This window comes from Anas acuta, chromosome 31 (genome assembly GCF_963932015.1).
Source record: "Anas acuta chromosome 31, bAnaAcu1.1, whole genome shotgun sequence".
NCBI lineage: Eukaryota > Metazoa > Chordata > Aves > Anseriformes > Anatidae > Anas > Anas acuta.
The window spans coordinates 1,161,317-1,183,987 of NC_089009.1; the positions used below are offsets into that span (position 1 = coordinate 1,161,317).

The following is a 22,671-nucleotide window of genomic DNA, read 5'->3' on the forward strand; positions in this document are numbered from 1 at the left end:
CCAGACAGAAGAACATCACAGCATGTAAACCTTTTTACTTCATCTGAAACCCTAAGACTGGAGAAGCTGCCAGTCTGGTGCAAGACGTTTTGGGGCAGATGTGGCTCCATCTGTCAGCCACCGATACCCCAAACCGTCAATTACAGTTTGGGACACCAACCCACAGAGATGCTTAGCCCTTTGGGGTCACTGAGAATGGGAAGAGGCCAGAAAGGCCTAGTAGGAATTTGGTAGGAGTCCTCCAAAGTGCTAGAACCGGGGGTGTTGGGGACATAAAACTTGTGTTTGGGTAAGAAGGGAGTGTTTCAGGGGCACAATGTGATCCGAGACCCCTCGCTCCACACCAAGAACCAGGGGTGAACACTCTCCCCTTTGAATGAGGCTGCTGAGAAAATGAAGATCAAGGCCTTCCTATCGACATCAAAAAACGCCACCTGACCCCTCTCATAGTCCAGGGTGATCCGGACCCTTCTAGGGACCTGGATTTGGGATAACGGCGTGCGCTCAAAGGAGGTGAGAGCCCAAAACTGGTCCTCACACAGACCCATAGACCACAGTTCAATCTCAGGGCTCACAGGGGTCTCTTCTCTCCTCTTCAAAGACTCCCTGGCCACACCAACAGCCCAGGAGCCTTTGGGTGTCACCTCCACCTCCCAGCAGCATCTCCCTGAGGTGATGCCCTCGCAGCCCAGCACGGAGGGATCGGGGCCAAATCCCTCATCGGATGCGTCCTGCTGGGCATCTTCCCACTTCACACTCCTCCTGTCCTCCGACACGGCGAGCTGGGGGTGAGCCGTGGCTGGATCCAGGGTCACATTCACTGAAAAAGGAAACCAAAATATTTCCCCATGGCCCCAGGCTCTGCCTTGCTTCTGGGGCTGAATGGGGAGGTCCTGCAGCATCATTCACCCTATCCCTTGGGATGCTCTACCCCTTTCTGATGTTGGTTGCTTTCCCTATTCCACAGGACCCAGGTAAACATCAGAAGAAGCTTCCCAACGAGTAGGAGAGCAAACCCCAAGCATGAGAAAATTTTTGACTCACAAAAAAGCCAAACTGGGCATTTGGTCCCTGAACATACAGGTATGAGGAACAGAGTTGACCTTCACATAACTTAGCATTGAGAGAAATGAATCCATCAACACCTTGTGGTGAGGATTCCCTGACTCTTTATGGTGCTTCCCTGACTCCTTGTGATGTTTCCCCCCCTCCCTCTCATTTTGTCATTCAGACACAGAGGCATCTTCCCCAAATGAGCCTCCAACTTATGGCCCATCCCATGCTGGGCTCAACCTTCCCTAGGGTTTTCCCACTCCCTCAGCTCCAGGAGATGGACTTACTCTTTTCAGGCAGCTCAAACATCAAGATGTCTAAAACAGAATGGAGAAAAAGAGACATTATCTATTTGATATAACATGCTGGTATCAGTGTGAATATGAAAGCAGAGAGGTTGTTCTGCCCTGCTCAGATCACACCTTGTGTGAGATGTCTGCAGGGAGATGGAAGAAATGTGGTACACAATCCAAGAAGACCAAAAGGAAATGAGAAAAGTTTAGGATTAGGACTATTTTCTATGCTATTTCCCCAACCAGGGATTTCAAAATCATTTTAAAAGCAGGTTGCCCCCAAAGAAATGACAATCCACTGTCCACCACATGCTGGGGAGCAGAGTTGGCTGGAAGCTAAAATTAAAAATTAATTTGAGTTGGTTTTCAGGTAGAGCTTTCTGAATCAAAGTGGGAAGGAGTGTTGAGTTTGTGTATGGGAGAAGATGCTGATGTTCACACTATAAATGCAATCCACATCCCTTGGATGTCCTTGCCAGGGACCAGGACCCCCTTCCCTGGCTTTGCGCTCTGGTTTTTCTGAAGGATTCCTCCCAGCACAGAGGCAGTTTTAGGGGGTATCTCAGCATAGATCCACATCATAGTGCAGGTGGAGCCAGCTCGATCTCACATTTCTCGCTTGGAAAAGGTTGGGCAACTCTGCAAAGGCAGGATTCCTGTTATAGAAGCAGCCTGAAGAGCACCTGGGGTTTGCCCAACCAGTGTTTCATCTCCAAAACGTCCATCACAATTCACCCCACCGATTCCAATAAATATGATTTATGTTCTAAGTGGATGCAATTTGTGCTCCCACAGACATTGCTCCATCTCCCCATCCCCACCAATGCTCAATACCTTTGAAGTTCCTCAGAGTCTCCTCTAGAGCAATATTTTTCTCCCTGAAGTGACTGATTTTATTTTCCAGCTCTGGAAGAAGCAAAGTGGGCTGCTGGAAGTTTTCCTTTCCAAACCTAGAGGAAGAGAGAGAGAAAGGAGAGGTCAGGACGCTTCTCTGAGAGACACTAGGAAATATTTTGTGCACACCCATAGCTCAGAGGAGCTGGTGCAGGCTTTAAGAAACATGTTGTATATTCTGTGATTTGTGGTGACACCACAGCTCTCAGCCACAGTCCATGAAACCAAACCTGTGCCTGTCCTGCTCAACACAAGGTCCAACCCCTTCCCCAGCTCGGGGGGTGGGAGAAGAAGCTCAGAAAAACCCATCCATACCTGCTCAAGGTGCCTCTGATGTCCTGGAAGAGAGAGAAGGGATAAGAAAATCAGGGAATGCATCTTGGCAGCAAAATATTAATGAAACCCTGGCAGCTTTGGAGCAAGCACAACCAGGTTTAGCCGCATCATGGGTCAATACCCAGAGCCAGGTTGTGTTAGCCAAGCTCTATTTAATAGTTCCTCACCTGCAGAAATTTACTTGCTGGCTCCTGGCACTTCTCCTCCATCTCCTGGATCAGGGTGTCCAGGTGCGAGATCTCCTTCGTGAGGTTGGTGATGTTTTCTTCCTGCATTTTCTCTACGGCCCTCTCCAGCTCCGCCAGCTGAGCCAGGAGGTGACGTGCCTGGTCCTCCAGGAAGAGACGCAGCCCTTCAAACGTGCTCAAAACCTTCTGCCTTTCAGCCTCGGTCTTCTCCTGTGAGGAGGGGACACGAGAGGTGGGTGTAGAATGAGGCAGCAAAGTCCTGCACTGACCATTAAATGCACCCCTAGAAAGGGTCAGTGCCCTGAGCATCCTAAAATGTGTTACAGCAGGGACATTGTTATGACTTCCAACACATCCAAACATGATTCTCCATCCAGAGCAAGCAAACCCACTCAGAATTTGCTTGGCATTCAGCAATTGAGCTCCTTTCGGGGCTCCAGATTCTGCTTTCTATATTTTTTTCCCCTAAAATCCAGGGGGAAAAAAGGGGTCAGGAAGTATTTGGCTTGGTACAGGGAGAGAGACCCCATGCTCAGCAGGATGATTATCCATACAGCATCTCATCTAAAACCAAAAGGAGATATCCAGGCTCCATTCCTGATCAAAAAATAAATAAATAAATAGATACTTACTAAATACTCCCAGTTTCTCCTCATTTCAGCCTCTCGAAAGCCCAGGAGCCTGTCTCTGTCTTCCTTCAGTGTTTGCAGGTGGGCTTGGATTTGTCCCTGAGGGAAAAAAACAAGACCCCACGTCTTTGGAGAGCGCAGACAGCCTAAAAAATGGACACTTGGAAGTGGGATTGAGCCTTGCTCAACTCCAGAACTTCTCCTTGTGACTCTCTTGGCCCAAAAGGATCCAAAACTGTGGAGCTGGGAATGCTTTAAATTGAAATAAATGCCACAGAGTTTTGTCCACCTGTTCTTTACCTTTCTCAAGTTGATTTAACATACTGATGCAGCAGAAAAGCAGCTTTTTTTATTATTTTATTTTATTTTATTTTATTTTATTTTACTTTATTTATTTTATTTTATTTTATTTTATTTTATTTTATTTTATTTTATTTTATTTTATTTTATTTTATTTTATTTTATTTTATTTCATGGGACATTTTCCTGCTGATTTAGAGAGCATCACACAATCAACAAGTCTGTTAAGCACCAGAGCTGGACAAAGGCTTGAATTTCGCAAGGGGGGAGAGGGGATGAAGACCTCACCCCTTTGGCTGTGGAATATCTTTAGATTAACTGCTCAACCAGGCTGAGAAGTGAGGCAGTGGAAACACCGGTGCGTGGTCAACGTTGTCATTTCGAAAGAGGTCAGCTCACAAACACCCAGAAGGGGGGAGGACAACGCTTCTGCCCCCAGACTACAGCCCTGGGTTTGGGGTAGGATGATTTGCAGCCCCGTGATAAGGAGCTGAGAGGGAACATCACACCCCGATGGTGCTGATTCATTTCCTAGTGCATATCTAGGTGGAAAAAATAAACCTTTACCTTGTATTCCTGGACAGCCTCCTGCACGGGAAGCATGGTGTGAGCCCGGTGCAGCCGGGACTCCCGGCAGATCACACAGATGAAGGTTTCGTCGTCTTTGCAGAAGACGTTCAGAGGCTCCCGGTGCCTCTCGCATCCTTCCTCCTCCACCGCCTCCCCTCTGGCTGCCTGCAAACTCAACCTCTTGGCTATTTCGAGGACCCTCGCCAGCTCCCGGCTGGGACGAAAGCTTCTCTCCGGGGCCGTCTCTTTGCACTGCGGGCAGGAGAAATTCGCCGTGGACCACTCCCAGCAGCGGGTGATGCACGCCCGGCAGAAATTGTGACCGCAGTGGATGGAGACGGGGTCTCGGAAATATTCCAGGCAGATTGGGCAGGAGGCTTCGCTGGGGAGCTTGGGGACAGGGCTCGGTGCAGCCATGGGGCCCCTGCTGCAAACCAGCACCAACTTTCATTTTCCTCCGCGCGAGGGAAAGGCGTTTCCCTTCCCATCACCCCAGTGCTCAGGGTGGGCAGAGCTAGAGATGATCCTGGGGTGGGACCGGGGAGAGGAGGTGATGCCCAAAATACCTGCATGGGTGCCCTGGTACCCGCGGGTTGGCAGAATGGATCTAGATACATTGGGGATCTTCTTCTGGGATGGGGAAAGGGATCCCTGCCAAAAATCGGGGCAAGACCCACATCCTGGATGAGCTGGGGATGGGAGCAAGGAGGATTTAGGGAGGGGGCTTGGCTTGGAAAAAAAATAGAGAAGGACATCCTTGGAAAAGGAGAAGAAGGTTTGGGAAGGTTGGGAAAACAATGGTGGAGGCACACGTGGGGCCAGCATCGGTTCTGCAGCAAATAGCACCCTATTTTATTTTATTTTATTTTATTTCATTATATTTCATTTTACTTTATTTTTTTACATTTGAACCATTCTCTGCAACTGACCCATCCCATAGCTTTGGCCACCACCATCCTGCCCTCTCCACCTCTGCAGAACCAGACACCAAACACCCTGAAAACAAACCATTTCCCACCCCCCCCCCAGACCCATTTTTCAGCCCAATCAGCTTCCTCATGTGGCTGATCACAGGAAAAAGCACACCCTTTTCCTGGCCTGCATTTATATTTAACCCTTAAACTACAACCTAAGAGACTGAAGAAAGGAAGCAGGAGCTAAAGCAATGCAAAGAAAAGGGAAAACTGAAGCAGGGCAATTTATGCCTGACAGCATTTTTGGGGTTGCCCCTTGAATTCCTTCCCCCACTTCCCTAATTGATGGCTTGAAGCAATTAAGCAGAAGCCCATAATAAAAGCTTTGATTACTAATTTTCTAGCTGCCCTCGCAGAGAGACATTCAGCAAATGTTCCTCTTTCAAAAAAGAGCCTCCAGCTCCCTCATGAGACCACACTCGCTCACAGCTCTGCTGCTTACAGAGAGCTCAGGGCTCATTTGCAGAGGGGCGTAATTATTTTAACCTGTAGAGAGCAGTACTAGAAGGCTTTGGTTGCAAGAAAACAAATAAAAACGCACCAAGCCTTCTTTTAGCAGCTGGGCTGGGTTATCTGAAGGCAAGCTAAGCCTCTGGGGAGCTTTACCCTAAGGTTTAGCGTTGACATGAAGGGAAATTAGTACATCAAAGTACCCCATGACTCCCTTTTCTGTGACTTATTGCTGTTGAACATCAAGTTCAACATCACTTAGACATGGTAAATGATGCTTCACCCACTCCTCAGCCTCTCCCTCGTGGGTTCTGGGCACCTCCTCACCCACCTTTTCCCTAAAACAATGGTCTCAAACACCCCTAAAACACATATTTTCTCCATACTGGAATAAGCAGCTCCAAATCTCTGCTAATTTTTCTTAAGGGATAAAAATCTCTTTGCAAAGGCAGTGGAATCACGAAGGCAGCCCATGGGGCGTAGGGATCAGCAGGTCCACAGCCATGCATGGGTTCTCCTCTAAAGCAGCTTGCAAAAATGCTAAAAGCCTAAGAACTGAGATTAAATAGAGTCCCTGTGCTATGGGCTAGGTGGGGGGCTCAGGTGGAGGCTGCTCGGGGCCATTAACGCTCATTAGTGCCCCCAGGGCTTGGCAAAATCAAGTGACATGGCTGGATTTGGAGAAGCAGCGATGTTTTTCCAGGTGCACCAAGCTCTGCTTCAAGCCCCAAACAGGCACAGCAAAAAGCAAAGCCGCTGCAGGTGATTGCTCCAAGGTTATGGTGATTATGCAGCTCATGTAGGTAATTGGGGAGGAAACGTGGCTTGTGCCAGGAAGGAAAGAGGTAATGAGGCTGTTGGCATTCATGGGCCAGCAGGAGGAAGCAAAGCAGGAGAGAAAAGAGTGCCCTTAATGCAAATCCCAGCATCAGTTCCTCTGCACGTCTCATTCCCTAATAAATCAACCCTTAACTCCAGATGAACATTCCTCCTAAAAAAATAAAATAAAATAAAATAAAATAAAATAAAATAAAATAAAATAAAATAAAATAAAATAAAATAAAATAAAATAAAATAAAATAAAATAAAATAATAAAATAAAATAAAATAAAAAAGGCTTTGAATATGAAACCGTACCACCAGTTTCATTCTGAGTGCTCACAGGCACGGAAATCTGCACCAGAAAATCATGATGCCCCCCTGCAAAAAACCTGCAAACCAAAAACCACAGATGTGTTATTTATTTACTGATGTTTTCAGAAAATGTGTTGCTTCGTTAGCCAGCATCGTCCCCATGCAAATACACCCTGTTCGTTTGGGCACGAAAAGGGCTTTGGACTGGTAGCAGCTATTCCATGGACCACAGGTCAGTGGTCTGTGGGATTGAGTGAATTTGGGGATTTTTATCTAATGGGATGGAGAATGATGTTCTTGTCCCTCCAGGACAGCTGCAGAAAGGTGATGGAGAGGACATTTGTCACTTCAGCATCTTTATAGCGAATTTTGGCATTATTATGGCAAATTTTGGATGAAGTTTTGGATTCAGGACTGGCTTCTACAGCCCGAGGCTTTGCAGGAAAACAAAAACCTGCTTGTTCATGTGATAAGATGTGATGTGGTATGTGATTGATTTATGTGATAGATGTGATATTTCAGCCTAAACAACCTAATTGTTCAACACTGCTGAAATATCACATCTCCCCCCAAAAACGTGGTGGCAAAAGGCTGATGGAAGCTTTTCTGCAGCCAGCTGAAGGAGAAACCATCCCTGAGCAGACAGATGATGGATATGTCTTTTCGTGGAGTCATTTCACTTACATGGCAAAAGGAAATCCCCTCCTTTCCTCAAGCTCAGGCAAGCCTGGAGGAAAAGGGAAGATAAAAAATAAACGGCTGAGTGGTAATTGCTTGTCACTTGACTCCGGGCTTAGCACTGAGCCGTGAAAGAAACAGCATCCTGTTTAAAAGGAGAAGCGAAAGCAGCAATAAAAGAATTATAGCCGCACGTACACACGCATGAACACAAATAAGACGGTGGTGAAGCCAGCAGTTAGGCATGCAAAATAAGAAAGGGCTGAAAACGAGCAGCGAAGGATGTGTTTGGTGGTTTAGCATGAAGAAGGGAGCTGTATCAAGCTTTTTTCCCCGTGCCCTTCAATTAATTAATCCTTTAAGAGTGCATTTATTAATGAGGAATGAGACCAGACTGGTTTCTGGGTGCTGGACCATGGAGAGACTTGGGGTGGGGGTTACTCCTCTGCTTCCCTGGGTATTTATTTTTTTTGGGGGGGGTGTTATAGAGAAGCTGCAGGTGGATCTGTACCAAGCCAGGAAGTTATTAGGGATGTTTATTTTCAATCTGGTTTCTTTGAAACCCACCAGGTCCCCCTTGGGGAAGGGGGATTCTCTCTTCCCCTCCGCTCCCCCTCGGGGAAAGGGGGATCTCTGCAGCCTCTCAGCGCAGCCTTTCGCCTGGAGAAAACCTAATCATCCCCATGATGAATCTCTCAGCTCCCTTTCACCTCCCTCGGGGCCCCAGGCACCTGCAGGAAGGGGAGCAGCCAACGGCGAGACCAACCGGGGCGGAAAACGAAAGCTGCCCCGTCATCTTCGCCACCGAGAAGACCATGGCTGAAGACATCCCCGCCGAAAGCTTCCAGGATGAAGCCTCCTGCTCCATCTGCCTGGGCTTCTTCCAAGACCCCGTCTCCATCCACTGCGGCCACAACTTCTGCCGGGCGTGCATCACCCGCTGCTGGGAGGAAGAGGAGGCGAATTTCACCTGCCCGCGGTGCAAAGAGACGGCCCCGGAGAGAAACCTGAGACCCAACCGGGAGCTGGCGAAAATCATCGAGATAGCCAAGAGGCTGAGCCTGCAGGCAGCCAAAGGAGGGGCAGGGGGGGAGAGGCTGTGCGAGAAGCACCAGGAGGCTCTGAAACTCTTCTGCGAGGAGGACCAGACCCCCATCTGCCTGGTCTGCAGGGAGTCCCAGGCGCATCGCGCCCACCCCGTGGTCCCCATCGAGGAGGCTGCAGAGGAGCACAAGGTAGGAAGGCTCCGGAGGGGGGGGGAACCAGGGGAAGAGGAGGGGACCGGGTCAGGGAGCTGCCCTGAGAAATGCTTGTAAATGTTTGCGTTTCCACCCCTTTTGATCCACGGGTTGGATTACAGCCGACCTCCTCCATGCTTGCTCCGTGCCCCCCCCTCTTTCTCTCCTTGTTATCCCGATTTTCTTGATGCTGTCATTCCCAGATCATCGTACTACCATCATATAAATCATGCTGTAAAGGAGCCCAGAAGATATTTAATCCCACCTCCTGCTCAAAGCAGGGGCAGCTATGCTGTTTTCAACATTTGGGGTGCAGGAGATGCTTCCTGTGCAGATTAGATAGAAATGCTGATAGAAACCAGATGCTGATTTCTACCAAAAGAATCTGGTCTCAGGGTGCAAGGCAGGGTTACGTTTTGTGCTGTTTGCAGTGAAAAATGCTTTTTTTTTTGTCTGTGGGTGAGGTGTAAAATTTGTTCTCACCACATACAGGTGATGCATCCCCAGTCTCACCGCCCAGAGGTGGTGGAGAATATGGTTTTGCCACCCTAAGCTGGTTTGAACATTGGGCATGGGGCATTGCCCAGGCTGCAAGGCTGGGGATGAAAACATATTCTTCAGCATCAGGTGTGAGCAAAAACCTTGAGTTTACATTTTGGGTCAGCACTGAACCTGAGGAGATGCCAGCAGAGTCTCCCCAGTCATTTGAAGCTCCTTGTCCTTTGCCTGAGTATTTCCTTTTCTAATCTGTGCCAAAAATTTCACTGTAGTTTTGGGAGAAAGCAGCCTATTCTGTCTGCCCACCTCCCTTTCTCTTCCAGAAATGAGGGTTTACTAATTACCAGAGCCAGATTACCATATTATTAAGCAGGGGAGAGTGAATTTGTAGGACATAAGCTGGGTTAGGTGGGATGGAAGCAGGGGGATGGACCAGCTGGGGGAAGAAAATGCACCATCAAAATCTTTCTTCTCTATTCAGGAGAAATTCCAGGCTCACGTGCAGATCCTGAAGGACAGGAGAGAAAAACTGCTGGGGCTGAAAATGGCTGAGGAAGGGAGAAGCCTGAATTTCCTCGTAAGTGTCCATCCCTACATATGGACAGGTACCATATGTAGTTAATAGCTACTTCTATTCCCCCCATGCCTCCTGGCTCCTTGAGCATCTTATCTGGCTGTGATCATGTGTTGGATTTGGCCAGGTTATTGCTGAGATTTTTTTTCCTCAGTTTGCTCACAAGTGGGGCACATTCCCAGGTTCTCCTTATTAATATATGTAGAAAAGGGAATGACCCAACTGCTTCTTTCTTGCCGTGATTTCCCTTTCCCTGACATCTCTGTTTATGGTGTTGGTGTGTATCTTTCCCTGCTGTTCAAAGGTCTTCAGCATTTTAGGTACAAAGATTACAGTCCATGGGAAATGCTCTCTGACAGCACCTTCAGCCTAGAAATGGCAATGAAAAAAAGAAAAAAAAAAAAAAAAGATCTAAAATATTACACATTCCTGTGCTCTGCAATACTCATTGGAATTTATGAGTTTATGGCCGTGTTGCACCTAAAGTCAACACATTAAATCTGCTCTGTTGCAATTTCCCCCAAGCAATTTCTCCCTGCCTCTCCCTTGCATGCATTCATTGTAGGAAAGGGTAGAAGAGGAGAGGCAGAAGGTCGTGGCTGAAATCAAGGAGCTGCACCAGTTCGTGGAGCGACAGGAGCAGCTCCTCCTGGGCCAGCTAGCCAAGCTGGACCAGGAGATCGTGAGGAGGCAGGAGGAGAGCATCGCCAAGATCTTGGAGGAGATCTCCTCCGTGGGTGAGCAGATCCGTGAGCTGGAAGAGAAGTGTCAGCAGCCAGCATATGAACTCCTACAGGTGAGAGCCCCAGGGAAAACTGGTGGCCTTGAACATCACCGGTGTCACCAGCCCAGGGGGCAAATTCATCCTAAATGTTCCTTTAAAACTATTAACCTTCAAAGCTTTTAAAAAAATGAAATACATTTATTTTCTTCAATGGCCCAGCTGTCCTTTTGAACATTTTAAACCAAGCCCAATTTATTTAAATCACTATTTAATGATGATGGGTATGGGACTCATCCGTCTGATTGTACACGTCTACATCCAGAAAGGTTGTCTAAATCCCAACAATACATAGAGGAGAAACAAAAAGCAGTGCCTAGCTGTGGTTCATCTCCTCCTTAAGTAGCCATCAAACCATGCACCTCAGCCCACCTGCAGGCTCTGTTTTACTCCTGCTTTCAAATATTTGGCTACACCAAAGCAGTAGTGTGCATTAGCAATAATAACACCCATCCCCAAAGAGTAGGGACACGAAGGGTGATGGCAGATAACTACAAGGAGCAGCTCATTAAGTGGTGCTGCCGTGACCTTGCCAAACCCCGCAGCAGATCTATAAACACCGTGCAGGCAATGCAGTATTATTTTAGACCCATAATTTTAGAGTGGTTGCCTGAGGTCACCCCACGGCAGCCTTTGGTTGTTTATTGTTGCTCTGTCCTAATGCTTCTTCTCTCATCCTTCCTTTGTAGGACAGCAGGAACATCCTGAGCAGGTTTGTGGCTTCTCCCACACGTTATTATGATGTTAATGCTTATTTCTACGGTGGTGAGACTGATGGACTCCAAAATCCCAGCCCCCTATGAGCCCCATGTTCTAGTGACTTCATAGACATATAGGATAAAGCTAGGACACTGCAAAAAGTGCCCTGGTCCTAGTAGGATGCTGAAGACCAAGAAAAGCTGTCAGATGCCCATCATAAATTACAACCCAGCAGCTAAAATATCTGGATGTTTAAACACCAAGGGGTGCGTTTGGGTGGAAGGGGGGCTTCAATATGAATTTCCACCCCCTATAACTGACTTCTTCATGAATAATGCTGTTTGGACATGGATCAAGAAGGTGGGTTATTTTAAAGGTTTTTATTTTATCTTTTTATTTCTATTTTTATTTTAAAGGTTTTTATTTTTATCTTTTATTGCCTGCATTTCCCTTGATGTAGAGCATTGCTGATCATGATAGAAGCTCTTCATTGCTTGGTGTTTGGGACAAAATAGTGTTCTGGGTCAGCAGATGCTTATGGGGAGTTCATTAATGACAACCCTAGTACCCATTCTTTGCTCCAGCCCCACTATTATTTCTTTGTAAGAAAACCTAGTTGAAAATCAGAAATTCTCATCATGAAAATTATGAGCAAAGGCAGTATTACGAGCCAGCTTTTTTTTTTCCTTCCAGGCTTGAGAAAGAGTGCGCCCAGAAGCCATTGGAGGCATCGCCTGAGCTGGCCGAGATGCCCACAAGTCTTCCCCAGAAGAACATTGCCCTCAAGGAGATGCTGATGAAATTTCAAGGTAGAGAGAAACCGGGGAGGAGAGGGCTGGAGGTTGCACCTGGGTCTGGATTTCAGGAAGATCTCAGCAGAGGAGAAGTCCTGGTGCAATGTGGCAAAGAGAAACCTCCAACATGCCCCGTGTATTAGCATAGCAAGGTGCAATTAACTCGGGCTGATTGCATGAGGGAGGATGAGTTTGCCTCCTGGCAGGACTTGGGGAGCCAGGTCAGCACTGGGATGCCTGCGGGATGTCACGTAGAGTCCTGCTCAGCAGCAGCTCTAGGAACAAGGCGAACATTGCAAACATTTCCCTGTGGAGCTGCTGGGAACACTGGTGATCTTAAAAAAAAAAAAAAAAAAGGAAGGTCAAGGGACAATGGAGGATTTGTGTATTTTTTTCAATAGCCTGGAGACTTCCAGAAAAAAAAATATTCACACTTCAAAGCCTTGTTTTTCTAGATCAATTTCCCTTCGTGCACTCACATTTCTCTTCCTCCTGTCTTGCTCGTGGGCATAAAAAAAATTCTTCCATCACTCCAGCAAACAGGGAGAGCCCCTGGACTGGGAGCTGGAGTCAAGCCTGGGAAAAATAGGTCATTTAGGTCATTTAGGACCAAATAGGACATTAAGGTCACTTAGGACCATGCCTCTGATGCTCTTCTTCTCTTCGTCCTCAGTAAGCCTGACGCTGGATCCGGAGACGGCGCATCCCCGGCTGGTCCTGTCCGAGGATCGCAAGCGCGTGAGGTGGGAAGACACCCGCCAGCCCGTGCCCGACAACCCCAAACGCTTCGATTCGTCTCGCTGCGTGCTGGGCTGCGAGGGTTTCAGCACGGGGAGGCACTACTGGGAGGTGGAGGTGGGCGACGGGGAAGCCTGGGCCGTCGGGGTGGCCAAGGAGTCGGTGAGGAGGAAGGGACGGATCAGCGTCAACCCCGAGGTGGGCATCTGGGCGGTGGGGCAGTGCGGGAGCCAGTACCAGGCTCTCACCTCTCCTACCAGCCCCATCTCCCTGCTCGCCGCCCCCAGGGGGATTGGGATTTACCTGGACTACGAGGCAGGGCGCGTGGCGTTTTTCGACTCCCACAACCTGGCGCCCATCTTCACCTACCCGCCGACGTCCTTTGCAGGGGAGCAAATCCTCCCCCTGCTCTGCTTGGGGAGGGGGTGCCAGTTCACCCTGTCCCCCTGACCCCCTCCATGCCTCAAGTCTCACCCTCCCAAATCTGGGGACACCGTGGGGTCTCATCACCCCAGAGATGGCTTTTGGGGGCATGAAGAAAACCTCTCTGTCGGAGAACAAGGATAGAGCTGAGCCAAATCTCCAACTGATCACAAATCCCTGCTGTTTTCCGGACCCTTTACTCATCTTTTTTCATCCCACTGAGCATTGTGACTGAGCACAGATGCTATGGACCAAGATGCAAAAGCCTGGAGGACTTCCCGACAGCTTCAAGTTTTCTTACCTTTCTTCCGAGAAGAAGGCAATAATCTAATCAGTGGGTGAGATAACCTAATCAATGGAGAACGGTGGCAATTTGTACGGTATCTCATTTAGAAATAGCTCAACAGGTCTTCGCAGGAGTGCTCTGATTGCAGACGGAGCCTAGATTGACTAGATGGCATGCAGACACATCTCCTGTACATGCCTAAAACTAAGCGAAATAAATCCTTCCCAAGCAGATTTGGCTTCAACCTCTCATTGAGCAACACCCTTGGGCTGAGCTGGTGCGTAAAGGCAATTTGGGGATGTAAGAAGGAGCCCAGAGGGGATGGAAGGTGCTCACGAAGCATTTCCCAGGTTCCTTACCACTGAATGGACTCAGGGGTTTTGGATATCCAAAGGAATTGTACAGATGTGCTTTTGATGGTTTGAAAAGCTTTGTTTGGAAATGGTAATAAGAAACTGCCTCCTTTGCAGCCTGGTCTTGTGGTTATTTCGTCCTGGCACTTCATGGGCATTGAGCTGAGGGCAGTGAATGGGAAAAATCCCAAAAAAAACTCTGCAAAATCCCCACCTGGCCGGAGCAAGGTCTCACATTTGCAACAGCCATTCCTGCATCGTGCAATAGTCACCTGCTTTTCCCGAAATTCCCAAGAGTTCTGGTGTTTAAGCCATAATTCGGAGTTAAAATGAATTCTAGGAGCTTTGCTGGCGTGCTGTGGGGCTGTGGGGCTTGTTTTCCCTCTAAGTATGGGTAAACCTGAGCTCCAGGCAGCTGGGAATCACCGCTGTTTCCCCAAAAAAAGAGCACGGGCTGATGCCTGCTACAACCTGAGGAGGTGCTGAAGTGGAGGGTGCGGGGAGGACAGGGGAAAGAGGTTAAAATAAAAGAAAAAATGGGTCAAAAATAGGCTTGAATGGGTAATTTTTGCTAGGGGTGATGGAGTAGAGGGTAATGGTTTTTATACAGCGTCCCTGGTGGTCTAGTGGTTAGGATTCGGCGCTCTCACCGCCGCGGCCCGGGTTCGATTCCCGGTCAGGGAAGAAAAGTTTTCATCGATTCCCATCCTCTTGTCTTTTGGAAAGGCTGCAAAATAGGTAAAAATAAATAAAATATAAAGAAATCGCCCAAAGCAGGCGGTGAGATGTGGAGGGAAGTCGGGGAGGGGCAGCATATCCCGCGTTAGGTAAGGGGAAAGTGCGTTTAGGGGATTGGGGTGGGTTTGTGGCAGCCGGTGCAAGAGCTGGGAGGAATTGGAAAGGGTCGGAAAAAATATTTTAAGATCTTTTTTTTTCAAAAAGAGGGGATAAAAAATAAAATTAAATAAAATTAAACATAATAAAGGAAAATAAAGGAAAATAAAATAAAGGAAAATAAAATAAAGTGAAATAAAATAAAATAAAATAAAATAAAGTGAAATAAAATAAAATAAAGTAAAATAAAATAAAATAAAATAAAATAAAATAAAATAAAATAAAATAAAATAAAATAAAATAAAATAAAATAAATACGTATAGTAATATTAAAAAAATATGAAAAATTCGAGATGTTTCTGCCCGGTTTCGAACCGGGGACCTTTCGCGTGTGAGGCGAACGTGATAACCACTACACTACAGAAACTGTCCTGCCCACCTGCCTGGCCCTGCCCGCACCCTGCCTGCACCCTGCCCCTTCCCAAATCTCTCCCTTAAAAAAATAAAAAGAAAATAAAAAAAGAAAAAGAAAAGAAAAATTAAAAAAAAAAAAAGAAAAAAAAAGAAAAAGACAAAAAAATAGAAAACAATAGAAAAAAAAATCCTCTCCCCAAAAAAACACTTTTTAAAAGCAATTTGGCTTGCAAAAAATCAAAGTGCAAAGTGCAAAAAAAAAGAAAAAAAAAAAAAAAGAAAAATTACTGCAAGAGAGTAGTTTGCTCAAAACAAGTTTGCTGAAAACGAGAGGATTCAAAATAAAAGTGAAACAACCCTTTTTCTGCCCTTCCCAGCACGAGGCGGAGCCCAGCTTTGGGGAAAACTCGCTTAAATCAACCATTTGAGGTCCGAAATCGTGCGGTACCGGGGGATTTTCGGTCTCAGGGCGAAGTGGGCATTTTTTGGGGGAAAATAACTGGAAAAAAAAATTAAAAATATACGTGTCAGGAGTGGGATTTGAACCCACGCCTCCATTCGGAGACCAGAATACCCAACTGCGGGAAGGCAGAGCCTTGAGTCTGGCGCCTTAGACCACTCGGCCATCCTGACGGTGGTGAAAATGGGGCTGAAAAGGGATTATAAAGACCGTAAAAATTAATTTGAAAATTTTTTCCCTCTTTTTTTCTTTTTTCGTGGGGTTTCGTGGTGATTCATCACGAGTCGGAACGCCGGGAAATCAGGGATGTTTTGCAGCTGGTATTCGTGATAGTTTAAAAAAATGAAAGAAAAATTTAAGCGCCCGACGTGGGGCTCGAACCCACGACCCTGAGATTAAGAGTCTCATGCTCTACCGACTGAGCTAGCCGGGCCCCGATTTCCACCTTTTTTCATCCTTATTTTGGTGATGGTTTCGGTGGTTCCAGCCTCATTTTCTTCAATATGTTCACTGAGATCTGCTACAAAAACAAAACTCAGCACAAAAATTTATTGGAAAGACTGAAAACCCCCTTTCCTAACCCAGCAGGTGATGTATGCAATTTTTAACCCTATAATTAATTAAAAAATGGGATCGGCCGGGAAGGACCGCATAAATAAAACTCTTCCTGCTTGGAATAGGAGCAGGAAAATGCCTTTATATGCGTAATCTTAGGAAAAAAACATTTTTTCCCTTTTTCCTCGCATTTTTAGCCCAAAATAAATTTGGGATCCAGGTGAAGGGAGGGGGAGGGCAAAGGGGATGATATGGAGGGTTTCTGTAGTGTAGTGGTTATCACGTTCGCCTCACACGCGAAAGGTCCCCGGTTCGAAACCGGGCAGAAACACTGTCAAAATTTTAATATTTATTCTTTTTCGTGTCCTTAAAGCTGGTCAGGAGGTCAAAAAGCCAGGGCTGCAAATAAAATCTCTGTTTTTAGCACGAGTTTCAGACAGATAATTAGGTTACGCCTTGATATTTTCCTTGGGGTCATGGTGCCAGGTAGGGCAGGTAATATTAGTGTAACCAGAATTTATAAATATAGATTAATTAGGGAAAATAAATTATCTTTTCCCTGACCGGGAATCGAACCCGGGCCGCGGCGGTGAAAGCGCCGAATCCTAGCCACTAGACCACCAGGGAGCTGATGTTTGGGTTTCTTTTCCCAATCTCATCTTTTATTATTGCACATTTTTGGCAACACCTGGAGGGAGGTGTGGTAGGGCTGGTATCAGTTGCCGGGCTCTGAGAAAAAGTACCAGAGCGAGATAAGTCCCTGTGATCGAAGATTAAAAACCACTAAAAAAAAATATTTCCATATTATTTCAAAAAAATAATATTATTTCCAATTAATATTTAATTCATAGCACTGTTCTCCCCTCCCCAAAATTCCTCTCACGAACCCACTGGAAGCTGCTTTGCTCAGCATCCCCCTGGTGTGACTTCCCAGGCTCTTGATCCAGGCAGAATTAAGTAAAAAAAATAAAAAAGAGCCTAAAAAGGGAATGATGTGGGACACGGGGGGGGGCAGCCCTGACTGGGAGTCCTGCAGGGTCCTCATTGCATCGAGGACAGAACCAAGCCGCTAAAAGTTTGGCCAGGTGCTTGAATATCACCTTTTGTAAGGATAATAAATAAAATATGGGGAAAAAAATGTAGAAAAATAGCAAAATTGATTAAAACAATTATTACCCCGAAGCATCTCTCCCTGGTGGTCTAGTGGCTAGGATCCGGCGCTTTCACCGCCGTGGCCCGGGTTCGATTCCCGGTCAGGGAAAGGAAATTCTTATTTTTAAGAGAATTTGCTCTTTTCCAAGGAGCAAATCTTTTCCAGCTCCATTTTTCCCTTCCCTTTGGCAGAGGGAACCGCTATGGATTTTCTCTGCAAGTCGGTGTTGAAAGCATTCCCCTCGCTCTCCATCCTCATGTTGCTGTTTTGGGGCTTGCTCCAAAATAAAACTGGGTCTTGCTCATCCACCCATGCTTGGCTGGTTGCAAAAATGGTCTTTTTTTTCTAAACCTAGCAGCAAATCTGGGAGGTTCGGAGAGGAATTAAGAGAGCTGGAAAAGCTGGAGGAGAGCTGGGTGCATCCTACCAGGAATAGGGCATTTTTGGGGTTATTTTTCAGGTTTCTGTAGTGTAGTGGTTATCACGTTCGCCTAACACGCGAAAGGTCCCTGGTTCGAAACCAGGCAGAAACAAGTTTTTTTAAGGATTCTCTTCAGTTTTCAGGGTTCTCTCTGATGTGTCATTTTTTATTATTATATTTTTCAGACAAATCCGTGAGATTTCAGAGAAATTCAGAGCTGACCCCCTTGCTTTGCCTGGGCTCTTAGCACGGATGAAGCAAAAGGAAACCCAAAGGCAATGGGGTTGAGGCTATTGGGGAAATGGGGGAAAAAACACTTTTCATCCAGTTTCTGTAGTGTAGTGGTTATCACGTTCGCCTCACACGCGAAAGGTCCCTGGTTCGAAACCAGGCAGAAACAACTTTTAGGGGAATTTCTTCAGTTTTTAAGGGTCTCCCTGCTTCACCTCCTGCACCAAGGCAGGGCTTGCAAACACAGGGCAGCAAACGAGGAAAATCAAAGCTCTAACATATTTCATTTCTTTGCTAATCAGTGCAGCAAAGCCTTCCTTTTAATAAGAACTCTGCAAATGGACCTTGGGATATTGGAGAAATGGGTCAAATTCCCCCTTTTCATCCAGTTTCTGTAGTGTAGTGGTTATCACGTTCGCCTAACACGCGAAAGGTCCCTGGTTCGAAACCAGGCAGAAACATGCTTTTTTTTGCTTTTGAAGGCATCCCTCAGATTTTCCCCCTCCTTCAACTCCTGCACCAAGACAGGGCTTGCAAAGGCAGAGAGAGGGAAGAAGGAAAACCCAAAATCTAAATCAGCTTATTCCCACCGTCATTCTGCACGGCAAATCCTTAATTTTCTGCATATTTTTGATACTGACCTCTCAAGAGATGGGTATGGATGCTCGCTCTATAAATGCAGTGTCATGTTAAAAAAATAAAATAAAAAAGCATAAAAGAAGCATGGATTGTCAAGGACAGGAGTGAAAGCCCTTACTTTGCATGTACTTTTAGCGGAAATACACCTAAAACAAACCCTGTACAAACAGGTTTCGGGCTATTGTAGAAATAGGGGAAAAAACACCTTTCATCCAGTTTCTGTAGTGTAGTGGTTATCACGTTCGCCTCACACGCGAAAGGTCCCCGGTTCGAAACCGGGCAGAAACACTCCTTTTCAGCTCCATTCTTGGACATCATACCCAAATTTATGGTTTTCGTGTGTCAAAACCAAGCAGTGAATCTGCTCCTGTCCCCCTGAGCATATTTTGCATTTGCTCATAACCCACATAAGCTAAAATAATGAGAGTGGGTGAAGGGGGAGATCACTTTGTGGTCATGCATCCCTGCTCCTGGATGCATTTATTTGTTTCGGGGCAGTGATCTCGAATAGCAGCCAAAATTTCAGGCTCCACATTCAATTAACTCTCTGGAGCACAGCTCCTTGCCATTAAATGTGGATTTTCCCTTCTTTGCTGCATCTCTGCTGACCCACATTTCCACGCAGCTTTTGTTAAAGCCCTTTTGTTGTTCATATTTCCATTCTTCCAGAAATTTAGACATAGTCTGGCAGGCAAAAATGTAGAATTTTTCCTGCTGAACTGCTTTCAATCTCCTACAGTCATATTTCTATTCCACTTGTGGATTCATTCTAGTATAATGTTAGCTGTAAGTGTGGCATATAAGGGGTTGAACTGATTTTTTTTTTCTAGAAAAGGGGATTTCTCTGTAAAATAGGATCTAGTAGTAGGGAAGAGTCCTGTGCAATGAGTGAGCTTTGTTCATCTTCCAATATCAACATAAGAAAACTGCCTAAAGATCAGGGGAAATCAGTAACTGGACTGAAATTCTTGTGAATGTCAAGGATTAGAGGTTGGAAAAAAAGCATTTGGTGGCTTAGGGACCTTGTGGGATATCCCAGGGGAGCAGAAGGACTCCCAGGTGTTGGAGAAGCCACCGCTGGATGGCAGCAGAAGACAAACCCAAGGACCTGCTTGCTTGGGAGGATTTTCCCATGCAGATCCCAAAGGAAGGAGGAGGAAAATAGCCACAGAATTAAGCAAAGATGCATTTTTTATTTTCTTTTTTTTCTTTTAATTCGGTAAAAAGCAGCTCCGGGTCCCCCCCAAATTAAACCCCAGGGCATTGCCTTGACCCCGCGTTATATGCGGGCAAGGGGCTCCATCGCGCTCCCTGGTGGTCTAGTGGTTAGGATTCGGCGCTCTCACCGCCGCGGCCCGGGTTCGATTCCCGGTCAGGGAAAAACCCCAAAAAATAACTTTTATTTTAATATTTTATTTTTTTTTAATGTACCCCCTGCTGATACAACACGAAGCACCTCGGTCCCCGCCGTCACTGAGCCCTGCTGCGGGGTTTTCCCCCGGTGTGGGTGCAAAACCTGATTTTGCGTTTCCTCCATGCACTTTACACTGCAGCAAGCTCAGCAAAAAAAGCTAAACAAACCCAGAAATCCCAGCTTTTTCTGCTGTTTTCCAGTTTCTGCCGCAATCCTATATCCCCCCCAGCTCCCCAAGTCTATTGCACAAGCTGTGATTTCCAAAAAATAGTGAAACAAGCAGCCCGGCTAGCTCAGTCGGTAGAGCATGAGACTCTTAATCTCAGGGTCGTGGGTTCGAGCCCCACGTTGGGCGATGCTTTTTAACCAATTTTCCCACTTCTTGCGAAAAAAATAACTGGGACTGTTTCATGAAACTCTCCGCCAAATCCATCCACAGTTCCCAAAACGAGAAATATCTGAAAAAAAAAGCTGCATCTCTGCTTAATCAATTTGCTCAATGTCACACAGGGATATTTGGGTAGTTCTTCCCTTTTTTAGGAGGAAAATGCCTTTTAACCATCCCCCTTTCTCACCCTTTCCACCAGTTTCTTCTCATTTGCCCTTCAAAATTTTCCTTCGTCCCCTGGTGTTGCAGAGTGAATCCTACTCATTTCCTTAACCTCTACCACTGCTTCATATATTATTATTATTAAATTATTATTATTATTATTATTATTATTATTATTATTATTATTATTATTATTATTATTATTATTATTATTATTAAATTTATTATTGTTGTTGTTGATAAATTTATTAATATTATTGTTATTAATTTTTTTATTATTATTATTACTGCTTCATGTTGTTTTCAAGATATGTGAACCTCTCCAGCCTGGAAGTGGATTGGAAACAGGAGGGCATCCAGCCCCATAGAAACAGTGGGGTCCTGTAGCGGGTGTTACCTGCTGGTACCAATAAAAATAAATTCCAGGAAATCCACATTCCTTCAATTCTTCAAAAAATATATGTATATATATACCTTATTTTCATATATGTAATGTTATAGATTGTAAGCATCTTTTTTGATTTGAAACGGAGCCTTTTGCTCAACATGGCATGGAAAAGCACAGGGAAAAAAAAAAAAAAAAAAAAAAAAAGTTGAGATTTTGGGCCAGGAAAGCATTGCACCATGTTCCTCTCCAGAGTTTTCTGGACCAGTGGGTCCCCACCAAGCACCCAAAGGTGTGCGAAGTTTCTCCACTTTGTTCTGGCTGCCTGGAGGAGTTAAGCTTGGCTTCATGCTTGAAGAACTGTAGGTGTTATCAGGATTTGTGCCATCAGCCCAAGCACAGCTGCATAAACATTGGGTTGGGTTGATACAGGTGATGCCAAAGGACTCAGAAGTCACTTGGAGCAGGTAGGCAGGATTCTTGGAATCACACCCTAATTAAACATGTGATTCTTTCAGGCCATAATCTTGTCGTTTAAGGCCTCCAAAACAGAGATATTCCACGTGCCATGCACGAGCTAGATCAGCTGAGAAAAAGGTGGATAAGGTAAAACTGAAACAACAAAAATAGAGGTGAGAAAATGGGAAGTGCTGAAACTTTTGACTTTTTGCAAAGTCCTGACTTTGTCTTAGGACAAAGAGGCTCCAGGATCAATTAAAGGTTTCCCAGCATTGGTCTGGGTCAGCTCTTTTTTGTTTTTTTTTTGTTTGTTTGTTTGTTTTTTGTTTTTTGTTTTTGTTTTTTTTCAGATTTTTTGCTCCATGAAAAAGATGCAGAAGTCAGAATGAGATTAAATGTGATGCAGAATAGAGAGAGGGATAGAGAGATGTTTTTTTTTTTGCCCAGCACATCTACCCTTTTTATTGGCATTTGCATATTAAAAATAAAGATAAAAAATGAAGTAATGGGGCTGCAAAAGCAAAGGGCTGCCCAGGTTGCTTTGACAGCAGAGGAAGGCTCTAGGATTGCATGCAGCTCTGGTAAATGTATTTTTTTTCCTATGGGCACGTATTTTTTTTCCTATGTACATTTTTTCCTAGGGCTGACTGCAAAGCAGGGAGCTGGGGGATTTCTCTGCACAAAAGGAGATTAAACAGTCTGAAAGCCTGCAGGGACTCACCCAGGGAACAAATATCTACATGTCCTGGAAGGACGACCCGAGCTCCACGAGCTGTTTGCCCAGGTGTGAACCGAGTATTGTTCCCACCAAACAATATCCCCCGCTGGCTCCGAGGTCGTTCAGGTCCTGGCTCAGCCCAAGCAAGGGGAAACATCATATAAAGGCAGTGGGGACGTAAAGACGGGATGCTCGGACCTCGGAGCACAACCCTGGTAAGGGACCTTTTTTTGGGGTTTTATTTTGGGGTTTTTGCTACAACGCATCTTCATCCTGCTGCTCTTTGCGTCATTCTGATGCACCCTCTAAATACCTTGAGGAAGAGCTTCTGCTTAATATTCCCATTTTAAAACTCACAAGTTTTCTCTTTTTTTATTTTTATTTTTTACTGTCAGCACCAAATTTACTTTTTTGACTGAGAAAAAGAGCAGAAATGGTCATTTAATTAAGCCCAGCTAGCTCAGTCGGTAGAGCATGAGACTCTTAATCTCAGGGTCGTGGGTTCGAGCCCCACGTTGGGCGCCTGCATTCTGAGTTTTACTTTATATTTATCCA

At 45.8% G+C, this 22,671-nt stretch overlaps 1 protein-coding gene, 14 non-coding genes and 1 pseudogene across 16 annotated transcripts; 11 read left to right on the plus strand and 5 right to left on the minus strand.

Moving 5' to 3' along the window:
* Positions 1 to 15: 15 nt before the first annotated feature.
* Positions 16 to 8,374, minus strand: LOC137846212 (E3 ubiquitin-protein ligase TRIM7-like; annotated as a pseudogene).
* Positions 8,257 to 13,999, plus strand: LOC137846227 (E3 ubiquitin-protein ligase TRIM39-like). Of its 2 annotated transcripts, XM_068664044.1 has the most exons (6): positions 8,258 to 8,734; positions 9,717 to 9,812; positions 10,375 to 10,605; positions 11,280 to 11,302; positions 11,983 to 12,098; positions 12,757 to 13,999. In XM_068664044.1, the coding sequence occupies exons 1-6, from the start codon at positions 8,315 to 8,317 to the stop codon at positions 13,269 to 13,271; spliced, it is 1,401 nt and encodes a 466-aa protein (XP_068520145.1). In that variant the 5' UTR covers positions 8,258 to 8,314; the 3' UTR covers positions 13,272 to 13,999. The 2 variants fall into 2 exon arrangements, with proteins under 2 accessions (XP_068520146.1, XP_068520145.1); XM_068664045.1 differs by lacking the exon at positions 11,280 to 11,302 and having other exon boundaries at positions 8,257 to 8,734; positions 11,960 to 12,098.
* Positions 14,000 to 14,495: 496 nt separating this feature from the next.
* On the plus strand, positions 14,496 to 14,567 carry TRNAE-CUC (transfer RNA glutamic acid (anticodon CUC)). Its single transcript has one exon. It is a non-coding gene; the product is annotated as a tRNA-Glu (tRNA).
* Positions 14,568 to 15,071: 504 nt separating this feature from the next.
* On the minus strand, positions 15,072 to 15,144 carry TRNAV-CAC (transfer RNA valine (anticodon CAC)). The gene has a single exon. It is a non-coding gene; the product is annotated as a tRNA-Val (tRNA).
* A 512-nt stretch (positions 15,145 to 15,656) lies between these two features.
* On the minus strand, positions 15,657 to 15,764 carry TRNAL-CAA (transfer RNA leucine (anticodon CAA)). The gene is made up of 2 exons: positions 15,727 to 15,764; positions 15,657 to 15,702 (listed from the first exon to the last, which is right to left on the minus strand). It is a non-coding gene; the product is annotated as a tRNA-Leu (tRNA).
* Positions 15,765 to 15,951: 187 nt separating this feature from the next.
* TRNAK-CUU (transfer RNA lysine (anticodon CUU)) lies at positions 15,952 to 16,024 on the minus strand. Its single transcript has one exon. It is a non-coding gene; the product is annotated as a tRNA-Lys (tRNA).
* A 380-nt stretch (positions 16,025 to 16,404) lies between these two features.
* Positions 16,405 to 16,477, plus strand: TRNAV-CAC (transfer RNA valine (anticodon CAC)). Its single transcript has one exon. It is a non-coding gene; the product is annotated as a tRNA-Val (tRNA).
* Positions 16,478 to 16,701: 224 nt separating this feature from the next.
* On the minus strand, positions 16,702 to 16,773 carry TRNAE-UUC (transfer RNA glutamic acid (anticodon UUC)). The gene has a single exon. It is a non-coding gene; the product is annotated as a tRNA-Glu (tRNA).
* Positions 16,774 to 17,335: 562 nt separating this feature from the next.
* TRNAE-UUC (transfer RNA glutamic acid (anticodon UUC)) lies at positions 17,336 to 17,407 on the plus strand. The gene has a single exon. It is a non-coding gene; the product is annotated as a tRNA-Glu (tRNA).
* Positions 17,408 to 17,759: 352 nt separating this feature from the next.
* On the plus strand, positions 17,760 to 17,832 carry TRNAV-AAC (transfer RNA valine (anticodon AAC)). The gene has a single exon. It is a non-coding gene; the product is annotated as a tRNA-Val (tRNA).
* Positions 17,833 to 18,047: 215 nt separating this feature from the next.
* TRNAV-CAC (transfer RNA valine (anticodon CAC)) lies at positions 18,048 to 18,120 on the plus strand. The gene has a single exon. It is a non-coding gene; the product is annotated as a tRNA-Val (tRNA).
* Positions 18,121 to 18,339: 219 nt separating this feature from the next.
* TRNAV-AAC (transfer RNA valine (anticodon AAC)) lies at positions 18,340 to 18,412 on the plus strand. Its single transcript has one exon. It is a non-coding gene; the product is annotated as a tRNA-Val (tRNA).
* Positions 18,413 to 18,805: 393 nt separating this feature from the next.
* TRNAV-CAC (transfer RNA valine (anticodon CAC)) lies at positions 18,806 to 18,878 on the plus strand. Its single transcript has one exon. It is a non-coding gene; the product is annotated as a tRNA-Val (tRNA).
* Positions 18,879 to 19,898: 1,020 nt separating this feature from the next.
* Positions 19,899 to 19,970, plus strand: TRNAE-CUC (transfer RNA glutamic acid (anticodon CUC)). Its single transcript has one exon. It is a non-coding gene; the product is annotated as a tRNA-Glu (tRNA).
* A 316-nt stretch (positions 19,971 to 20,286) lies between these two features.
* On the plus strand, positions 20,287 to 20,359 carry TRNAK-CUU (transfer RNA lysine (anticodon CUU)). The gene has a single exon. It is a non-coding gene; the product is annotated as a tRNA-Lys (tRNA).
* Positions 20,360 to 22,565: 2,206 nt separating this feature from the next.
* Positions 22,566 to 22,638, plus strand: TRNAK-CUU (transfer RNA lysine (anticodon CUU)). The gene has a single exon. It is a non-coding gene; the product is annotated as a tRNA-Lys (tRNA).
* Positions 22,639 to 22,671: the final 33 nt, after the last annotated feature.